The sequence below is a fragment of the Condylura cristata genome, unplaced genomic scaffold, assembly GCF_000260355.1.
Source record: "Condylura cristata isolate star-nosed mole 26May11 unplaced genomic scaffold, ConCri1.0 scaffold00010, whole genome shotgun sequence".
NCBI lineage: Eukaryota > Metazoa > Chordata > Mammalia > Eulipotyphla > Talpidae > Condylura > Condylura cristata.
In genome coordinates this window covers 17,160,415-17,171,317 of record NW_004567111.1, presented here as the reverse complement: position 1 = coordinate 17,171,317, position 10,903 = coordinate 17,160,415, and the positions used below count along the sequence as shown (strand labels likewise).

At 40.8% G+C, this 10,903-nt stretch overlaps 1 protein-coding gene across 7 annotated transcripts in view; it reads right to left on the bottom strand.

Annotated features, from left to right (window-relative positions):
* RBM26 (RNA binding motif protein 26) overlaps window positions 1-10,638 on the bottom strand; it is a 78,363-nt gene extending 67,725 nt beyond the window's left edge. For all 7 annotated transcript variants that reach the window (XM_012723259.1, XM_012723257.1, XM_012723260.1 and 4 more), the window contains exon 1: window positions 9,953-10,638. In XM_012723259.1, the coding sequence (XP_012578713.1) occupies window positions 9,953-10,023 (71 nt within the window). In that variant the 5' untranslated portion in view covers window positions 10,024-10,638. The remainder of the gene's footprint in view (window positions 1-9,952) is intronic.
* Window positions 10,639-10,903: the final 265 nt, after the last annotated feature.

Here is a 10,903-nt window from a genome sequence, read left to right as displayed (position 1 = left end):
TGGTGAAGCCTCTCGCTGCCCCTGAGCTTCTGGCCTGTACCCCAGTTCTGTATGCACAAATAAATAAATCTTTAAAAAAAAATTAACAAGATCTTAGCAAAGAAAGAAACCATTAGCCCTATTTCCCTCCATACACATCACCCCCCCAAAAAAGAAATAAATGATGTAAACTGTATAATAAACTTACACATAAAACCCAGAAGTAGTAAATTTCTAAAACAGAATATTTTCACAATGTTGAATGAAACTATTTTCTGGGATAGTAAACAGCATTGAATAAGCCAATAAATACGGGCTCTCCCTGGTGGTACAATATGTTAATGCACAGCACTAAGAGGTTTTCCACAGCCACTGCAGCACAAAGTCAATCCCCAACCAGAGAGATGACCCCACATAGCGTGGCAGACCTCTTCAGTCCAGCCCATTGCTCTCCTCAGCAGTGGATTTCAGTCAATCTGCCTGTTCTGTTCCTCACTCTGTCTCTGGTGGATCCTCTCCCCTGCACTTCTGGCCAGTTCCTATATGCGTAAGTAAATAAATCTTTAAGGAAAAAATATAAATAAATTTAGCTTCATAAAAATTCTTAATTTCTTTTTATAAAAGATATCATTACATATCTTACATTACATATAAGCCACAAGGAGGGGGAAAAATATGCAGCACAAACTACATGAGTATATAAAGCACTCCAAAAATCAACAATAAAAGCCCAATTTTTAAAATAGCAAGACTTGGACACTTTACAAAAGATATGATAGTCAATAAGCACATGAAAATGTCCTCAACAGTAAAATGCAAGAAAGTCAAGAAAATGCAAATTAGTCATTAAAATAATTAAACTGTCAGTCCCATAAAGACGCCATTTCACACCCATTACAAAGGTTAAAAAAAAACAACTTGACAATACTAAATATAGCTCAGAATGTGGAGCAGCTGGAATTCTCACATTAAAGATAGCAATAGAAATGGTTCGATCACTTTAGAAACAATTTGGGAATTTCTTAGGTTAAAGTGAAACTACTAGCAATTATTCTCTTAAGTATTTAGACCAAAGAAAGAAATTACTGTCAGAAAGATTTAAATAGAATATTCACAGCATCCTTTTTTTTTTTTAAGATTTATTTATTTGTGCATACAGAACTGGGGTGCAGGCCAGAGGCGCAGGGGCGGTGAGAGGCTTCACCAGAGACAGAGTGGGGAGCAGAACATGGGGGCAGCGGGCGGGTCAGGAGAGGTCTGCCACGCCATGTGGTCACCTCCGGGGCAGGTGGGAATCGAACTCACCCGCTGCGCCACCAGAAAGGGCCTCACACAGCATCCATATTTATGAATGTCAAAGTGACTGCTGAAGAAAGATTTTGAGAACCATCCAGGGAACATTCTAGACCCTGATTTAAATGACGAATACAAAAATTTGTATTAACTGTCAAAATTTATCCAATCCACCTATTATATGTTTTCCCAAAGCTGAAGATGGTTAAATTGTAGTATACTCATTACATTAAAAATACTGTGGCGGGCCCTCCCTGGTGGCGCAGCGGGTTAAAGCTCACACTGAGAAGATATAGCCACTTCCGCATGAGTTGGATTCCCGCCTGCCCCGAGGAGACCACATGGAGGAGACCACATGGCGGGGCTGACCTCTCCTTATCCGCCCGCTGCTCCCCTCAGCAGTGTATTTCTTCGGATCTGCCTGTTCTGCTCCTCACTGTCTTTGGTGAAGCCTCTCGCCACCCCTCAGCCTCTGGCTGTATGTACAAATAAATATTTAAAAAAAAAAATACTGTGGCATCCTGAAATCAGGAAGAGGGAAGAAGGGTAGGGGAGAAGAAGAAGGTGGCAAGCTTCTTAAGTATTACATGGAACAACCTCCAAGTATACTACCAATTAAGAATAAACAGGAGAAAGATGCATACATAAATGTATTTGATTGTATTCTGGTAAAATAGCTCATGAATAAAAATCACTGAATAACAAATCTCAAATGTACACACTATCATTTCAGACACACAAAATAGTACATAAAATTTCAGGGTAAAAATAAACTTCTAACCACTTCAGAATTTTTTATTTGAAAACTGAAAAGGATTTTTACCATAAAAATAAGGAAACTTGGGCCCTCCCTGGTGGCGCAGCGTGTTAAAGCACAGCACTGAGAATCTGAAGCCACTTCCGCATGAGTTTGATTCCCGCCTGCCGCCTGCCCCGGAGGAGACCACATGGCGAGCCAGACCTCTCCTGACCGCCCGCTGCTCCCCTCAGCAGTGTACTTCGTCAATCTGCCTGTTCTGCTCCCCACTCTGTCTCTGGTGAAGCCTCTCACCGTCCCTGAGCCTCTGGCCTGTACCCCAGTTCTGTATGAATAAATAAATAAATCTTTAAAAAAAAAAAAATAAGGAAACTTGGCCCTCCCCGGTGGCGCAGCCGGTTAAAGCACAACACTGAGAATCTAAAGCCACTTCCGCATGAGTTTGATTCCCGCCTGCCGCCTGCGCCGGAGGTGACCACATGGCGCGGCAGACCTCTCCTGACCCGCCCACTGCTCCCCTCAGCAGTGTACTTCGTCGATCTGCCTGTTCTGCTCCCCACTCTGTCTCTGGTGAAGCCTCTCACCACCCCTGAGCCTCTGGCTTGCACCCCAGTTCTGTATGCACAAATAAATAAATCTTTAAAAAAAAAAAAAATAAGGAAACTTAAGGGTAGTTAAATTTTGATAGGAAGCGACTCCATACACTCATTTCTCGAATCTTATTCTCTTAAACAGTCAGGAGGAAGAAAAAAATGTCCAAGTCATTAAGTTCTTACTGGAGTTAACCACTCTCACTTTGTACACATCAAACATTGGAATATCTTATTTCCCATTTTGCTCAACCATTCATGTCTTTTGCTTTATACATATCAAGTAATTTTATTTGAGAAGGTTTTTAAGTCAAAGATAAGGAAGTGCTAAAACTTCTAGAAATAACAAAAACATTTTATTTAACTACTCAGTACTCAGATGGAAACCAAGTAAGACCACAGCAGTGAAATGCAGGAAGAGTAAATTCAACAAAAGTCAGGAGAGTAAATAATTTAAGGAGGTAGTAAAAAACTATTTCAGCCAATATTTAATTACTGAAAAATTCTTCCACCAGTAGTTCAGCTCCAGGTCTGCAATTCTGCATGAAACATCATTCAACAATACATTAATAATAAATAAATGTTAATATTCCTCTGTTACCCCTCCAAAAAAAAAAAATCACTTAAGCAATTCCTAATCCTAAATTGTTACAAGGTAAAAGTACATGAAGTGAGCACAAATAAAACAGTAAAATTCCAAGGAAAGTATGGCAGATTTTATGGTTTCATAAATACACCTCTTCTTTCTGCTTAGATCATTGGTACAAACTAGCAATTTCAACTAATACATTTAAGATTCAGGTGTATACCACACACAGATCCTAGCTCAAACAATGAGCACACAATGATTAGCCTAGAGTAATCACTCAATGCATGCTACCCACTACTTAAACAACTGGATTAAGTCACAATGAAAATTTATTTTGCTAAGTTTAAGATTTGTGTAAAATCTAGGAAGCTATAAACCAGAAAGAAACTGAAAGAGAACATTAACATTCTGAAAGCCAAGTTTAAAAGTATATAATTTATTACTTACAAAAGTTTTCACCAAACAATAGGGGAAAAGAAGTGGATATATTTGTTAGGAAACAAACTGCAGTGGTTTAGAAAAGGAGTGAGGCCTCCTACTGAGCAATGCCATTACTATTAAAAGAAAGAGCTCAATGATTAACTGAGTGGGAGAATGGGAATGGAGGGAGAAGACAATAAAATTTCATGTCTGCATAATATGGAGAAATGAAATGGGAAAAAATTAATTCAGAGGATATTTACTTTCAGAAACAGTTTGAAAAGTTCAGATGAGAAAACCAGGAGTACAGACAACTAGCAATTGCAGAGCTTAAGGGTTTGAAGCATGGTTAAGACTAAACATGTGAAAAAATAAATACATACCTATTCCCCTGAAAATCTGTGAAAATTCAATGTGTATATAGTACATGCAACAGCCCAGAAGAGGAAATTTCCAGCTTTCAAAGATACCACACACAGTCACTTAGAACCACTGGCATGGAAATGAATGAGATATGAAAAATAGAAAGGCTTGAGGGAGAAAAAAGTCATGGGAACAGAGCATCTCAAAATTCAATTTAAAAAATGCATGAAAAATAAATAATAGGGATAGGATTGGTTTGATTAAAAAGGAAAGAACCAAAGTGTTAAGGACTCAAAAACAAATTTTTTAAAAGGGAGGTCAGCATTGCCTACTGTTATATACTGGTGAAAGAACATAAAATTAAAAATTAACATTTAATAAAATTAAATTCATTGGTAAGACTGAGGTAAACGTGTTTATTATTATTATTATTTATGCACACAGAATTAGGGTACAGGCCAGAGGCGCAGGAGTGGTGAGAGGATTCACCACAGCCATAGTGGAAAGAACAGGCAGCTCGACAAAAGTACATTGCTGAGGGGGGCAGCAGAGGAGAGGTCTGATGCCACCATGTGGGTCACCTCCTGGGCAGGATAGGGCAGGGATCAAGTTCTCACAGAAGCAGCTGAGGCTTTAAGTGCTACGCTTTAACCCACTGCACCACCAGGAGCCCTCCCCCGCCCCCAGGTAAGTGTGTTTTAAGAGACAATATTTAAGGCATTAAAAAATAAATTACTGGCGGTAAATGAGTGAAAAAGACTGCCTGCTATTCAGATTTACCAGTGAGAGGAAAAGAAAGCTACTGCGAAAAGTGACTAGAAGTATAATTTTATTTTTTGTTTTGTTTTCTACTATTGTTGCTGAACTTTTCTTAAAGAAATGGGAGATTGAGTTCCTGAACAAGGACCTGTAGAAATGGAAAGATCAAAGGAGGGAATCAGAAGCAAAAAGGTCACTTTTTAGTTTTTCCTGTAAAACAAGACCAAAAATAAACAAGTGGTGAGAAAGGTATGGTAAGAAATGTAAAGCAAAGATTTCAAAACTCTGAAATGTCTCTATAGCACTGTTAACCATGATACTTTGAAACTCTTATTTTTACAAAAGAAATGATACAATAGTAAAAAAAAAAAAAAAAGTGTGTGCAATCATCAGACAGGTACTGTGCTGTAGTAAATTAAAAATACAGATCCAGAGACCAAAATTTTTATTTTAAATCATTGTTTAATCATATGCTGCAGTGCATGTGGTCAAGTATCTTCTATTCAGTCCTCAGAGTTATCACCTGTTTAAAGGGAGGTAACAGCTTTCCTGGTAGAACTTGGAAGTAATACAATGTATATACAAATGTTAGCCGGTAGGGGCAGCAGCAGTAATAGTGAAAGAAACAAGTATAATTCTCCCTATTATACAATAAACAAGTATGTTACACTTGTATATTATACAAGTATAATTCTCCCTATTATAAAATAAGGAAATGGGAGGTTCTTTGCCTACATTACTCAGTTAATAAGTGGCAGAACTGAAACATGAATACTGGTCTACTGTTTTCTTTCTACCTCAAAATACTTCCCACCACACTATGCAGCAGGAGCACAAAACTAGGTATTCTGTTCTTTGCCACTAAACTCACAAAATCTTGGCACATAGTTAAGTTTATTTGCCTTTCAGTTATATTTTCTGAAAAAGTAAGGTTTGATTAGATCTTGAAGTTTCCCTTTAGATAAAGAAATTTCATGATTTTATTAAGTTACCACATTTAGTGAACTGTAAACTTAGTTTTAAAATACAGCAAAAATGCTCTTTTTTGGTTTAAACAATAAAAATAGAAGTTGAATATAAAAATAAAGTCTTGGGCTCTCCTGGCAATGCAGCGGGTTAAAGCACCACATTATTAAGTTCTCCGAAGCCACTGCAGCAGGAGTTCAACCTCTGGCCAGGGAGATGACCCACATGGCGTGGCAGATCTCTCCTGACCCACCCTCTGGTCAGCAATGTACTTCATCAGTCTGCCTGTTCTATCTCTGGTGAATCCTCTCACCCACCACACCTCGGGCCTGTACCCCAGTTCTGTAAGCATAAATAAATAAATCTTTAAGAAAAAAAAAAAGAACTAATTGATGGCTTGTCAAATTTGTTTAAAAAAATAAATAAAAATCCTCTATGATTTCACACTATCAAAAAGAAATGAATGTTAGAGGCAAGACCAATACCTAATTTTTTTATTAGTAGGTATGACTTAGCAAAGCTTCAAAGAACATCAACCTGAAGTATTTCAAGATGACAAATTTAACACCTACATTTTCAATAATTTATGAAAAACAAAACTCAGCACTGACACACCTACAGACCTTGTAATCAAATAAAACACATATTTACCAACTTCTATTTCATACTGACACTACAACCAAACTGATTTATTTTTTTTGGTCAATCTAAAACTTTCCCATCCTAAAACTTCCCCCTGGTTTCCCCCAGTACTAAAATAACATCTAAGATCTTTAATATAACTCTATAACTCAACAAAATCCTACAAGAACTAGCTCCCCCAGAAGCTATCTCCTGCTATTGTTCACCTTGCTCTTTTTTTTTTTTTTTTCCATTTCTCTCAATTCTTCCAAGACACTTGTTTTTTTCTTTCCCATTTTAGGGGCTTCACAGAATCTGTTCTCCAAAACCTAGAATGCTCTCACAACTCTCCATTCCTAATCTTTTGCTCCAGCAAACTGCTCTTCATTCTTCCAGATTGAGAACAATTCGTGATGGCCCAGACATATATTCCAATAGCATTCTGGCCTTCTTCACAACATTCAGCTGTTTTGTAGTTACTGTTCAACATCTGTCTTCCTATTGAACAACATAACTACAGTCATTTCATGTTTTGACTCCTATTTCTTCAATATCTAACACACCACTTAGCATACAGTAATTAATAGATCAATAATGCTAGATTAATACATTCAAAATGAGGGGTAAATCCAAAATCAACATATACTTTACTAGCACAAGTAGTAAAAAAAAGTTCTATAGGTTCTGAATTACATCTTAGCCTTGTTCTTCAAGAGTAAAATGTAATTCAATTTTAAAGTAAAACAAAAGTTCTTTTTTGTAAATAAAAAACACATCTTCAAGTTTCAAAAATCAAGGATGAAAAAATCACAGGTCTTAAATAAATGGAACAGTTTTATGTCATTATCTAAAAGAGTTCACCTGAAATGCAATTAAAGGGACAGGACAGGGGCTCGATTTTAACCACAGTGATGTACATTATTAAAGGACTAATCTGAATTCCTACCTCTAGGTTCTACTAGTAGTGTATCTTATTTATTCTAACAGTAATAACTACTTTCATTCTTGTACTCTTCATCATCACAAAGCAGTGCTATAGTCATCTGGAATATGCTTGGTAGCAATCAAAGAAAAATCACACCAAGTATTCACCCTAAGTTGATACAATCTTCTAAGGTTGGGGGAAGGGCAAAGGGGGAATAGTAACAAAATTAATAAGAAATTTGAAAACTGAAGCTTCAAGAAAAGGAATGAATGCTATTTCAACTCAAAACCGTTTTCAGTCCACTTATTGTTAATCCAAACCAGGCAGTGTTCAAAGATTTTCTTAATGCATACTCATTCTTTCCCTTATAGGAGCGAGGAGGAAATGGAGATACCAAGTTAGGTAATTTGCCCGATTTTATATAGCTACTAAGTAGTAGGGCTGATTCAAAGTCACTCATTCCAGATGCAGAGGTCTTCTCAACCACTGCACTATATATACCCACTCTCCAATCCATTCAAACAGGGCTTCTGTCTCACCACCCAAATCCAGTGAAACTGTTTCACTTCAGTTACCAATGACTTCCACCCAGACAGACCCAATGGGATGGATCTGCTTTCATTTTTTACATCCATTCTGCAACAAGCTGACAACTTGCCTCTTCTGTCATACATGTTTCTTTAGTGACATGTATCTCAGTATACCGCCTGCCTCAGACTTGGGCCTTCTTCTGTTTCCAATCCACCCATTCTTTCTAGGAAATTTCCAACAATTCCAAGGCTTTAATACTTATCTTCATTACTCCAAATTTCTCTAGTCCTGGCCTGAGTTCATACATTGAAATACTTAATAATCAAAATGAACCATCGCTCCTTCCCTTATTCTCTCTGCCACCAATCAGTTACTTGGGCTAATTTCTTAGTCTCATCTTTAATTTACCTTTCCCTCATCTTCCACATCCAATCCATCAGCAAGTTCTACCAAATCTACTGATAAAACAATTGGTTCTTTCTCTCCACTATCACTCTATGCCATTATCACTCTATATTTCTGCCTATAATGCCCTTTAGAAAGATCTTACTTCATTCTAGCCCTTTCACTATCCACAGAGCAGGCAATTAAAACAAAATCAAATCAGTCCTTGCCTGCTTTAAATCATGCAATGTCTTCCATTACATTTTAAGTATACTCCTCACTCAGGGGCTCTGGTGGCGCAACTGGTCAGATAGCACTATGAAGCTACCTGCAGCCACTACAACTTGACTTCGATCCCCAGCCGAGGAGGTGACCCACATGGTGCGGCAGACCTCTTGTGATGTGCCCGCTGCTCCCCTCAGCAGTGTACTTCATCAGTCGGCCTGTTCTGCTCCCCACTCTGTCTCTGGTGAATCCTCTCACCGCTCCTGCATCTATGGCCTGTACCCCAGCTCTGTATGCATAAATAAATAAATCTTAAAAAAAAAAAATCTTCACTCTTGATAATGGCTTAGCGATCCTACAAGATTTGGTCCCTGTTAACTTTTCCAAACTCATATCCTTCCATTTCCTCCCCCATCACAATATTCCTCACAACCACCGTTGCCTTCTTGCTTGATACACAGCATGACCATTTCTACTACAAGGCCTTTGCACTCTCTACTTCCGCTAGAATGTTTTCTCCAGACACACAGATATTTCACACTGACGTTTTCTCCTCCTCCTACTTAAAGGTTGCTCAAATGATACCTCCTCTGAAAGGCCTACTAATCACTCTTTTAAGTGTTTCCCTAATAATAAAGCATCACTGCTCTTACTACCTGCAGTTATCTTGTCTGACTAGTAGGCTAAGAAATTTAAAAGGTCTACTTACAGTACACTGTAGGTGCTCAATAAATGTACTAAGTAAGCAAATTTTCCCCAATGCATTTTACTTTAAATAAACCAATCTAATTATGTGGCCCAAGATAAATGTGATATTAATAGCTAAATCCTTAAAACGCTCCTTGATTTTTACAATCTAAGGCATTTCAGCACTGGGTCTCCCGTCCCCTCCCCCACCGCACCGCCACAGCTCATCTAACCTCTGGCACTTAAACGGCTAAATATCCCATATGGATAAGCCTGCATTTCTCCCTCCTCTCTCCAAGCCAACGACCATGCAGGAAATGGGAATTTTCCTGAGCACCTTAGCACCTGTTACATCCTCAATCCGTTAAGAGAGCTATCGTTGAGCCAGCTACCACATGGAAGAGGCCTTTCTTTCAGGGACTGTATTTTGCTAAAACGTGAGGGACTTCGATTGGCACTGTTCTAATTCCTTAGGGACATGCACTTCAATTAAAGAAAAGAGGGGGGAAAAAAAGTCTTTGGACAGGCGGTGTGCTCGGATTCACTAAAGAGAAGAAACCAATGTTGGGGCCCTGGGCAAAAACAAATGCATGTAGGTTGGGGTCAGGCTACACATAACGGGAGATCAAAAAACTGGAGACACTGATTCAGGAACCAACTCGGCAACATGGTAAGCATCAGGTCAGGCTCGCAGGGGCATGCTGAGCCTGCGAGCGAGAGAGGATGAGGGAGAAAAATCCCCTGAGCCTTAGCACCTCGGTTCACCGCTTCGGCCTCCACCGCAGCCACTTAGGAAAACTGCACAGATCAGTGCCCGCCTACCCCCCATTGCCATCCCTCCGAGATAGCCCCCAGATACTCACATGGGCTCAAGAGTCTTGCTGAGCCAGGACTTGAGTGCCTCGAAGTTTTCAATGATCATTTTAGAAACCATCCACAGCGGCCCCGAGGCCCGTCACACTCCTCTGCCCGCCCAGGTCGCAGCCGCTACAGCCGCCGCTGCCCCCGCCCCCTCCTCCGCGCGCCGCCCGCGTGGGCCGCGGTAGGAGGCGCCGGTGGCAGGTTCCCGTGAGGCCCGATCAGCAAACAGCTCCGCGAGGGCAGCCGCAGGCCGCGAGTCCACGGGGTGCCGGGAGCTCCCTCGCCCCGGACCACAGCCCGGGTTGAGGCAGCAACGGTTTGCTCTGGCCCTCCCCCTTCCCTCCACTCCAGCGAATCTCCTCGGACCCGAAGCGCGATACGCGCCTACACCCGGGATTTCTCTCAGCTTCGGGACCGGGTGGTGATTGACAATGAAGAAGAGGCAGAAGTGAAGAAAGCGAAAACGAAGGGCAGCTCAATGGGAACGACTCAGGGGGTCTTCCCGGCTCCCAGCACCCCCAAGAAGATGGCTGCCGGTAAATCTCGCGAGAATTAGCGAAGTATCGCGGTAACTCCCGGAGCCTGCTGGGTAGAGACGTAAATCGGCGAGGAGCGTCCGGAGCTAGTGTGGTTGTGGGTTTTGCGTATGTGCGCGGCTTCGCTCTGTTGTGACTTTTTACGCCTTAGTTCTCTTGGGGAATAAAGACTTTATTTTTTATAAGGAGGGAGAAGCCTTTAGCTTCAGAAGATGCGGCGGCAACAGCTCGTTCTCTGTACGTAAGGCGGTGGCGAGTCCCTGGAACCCGCGGTGTGGAGCGCTCCCTGAGCGCTCCCACGTGGGAGGCGCGCTGGCTCCAGGTGTGCTGCGCTTTGTGTGCTTCCGTTTACCTCTGCGCTGCAGTAGCGTTCCCTGTACCGCGAGGTGGACCAGACTGGAAGCAGAGAAAGGCCTG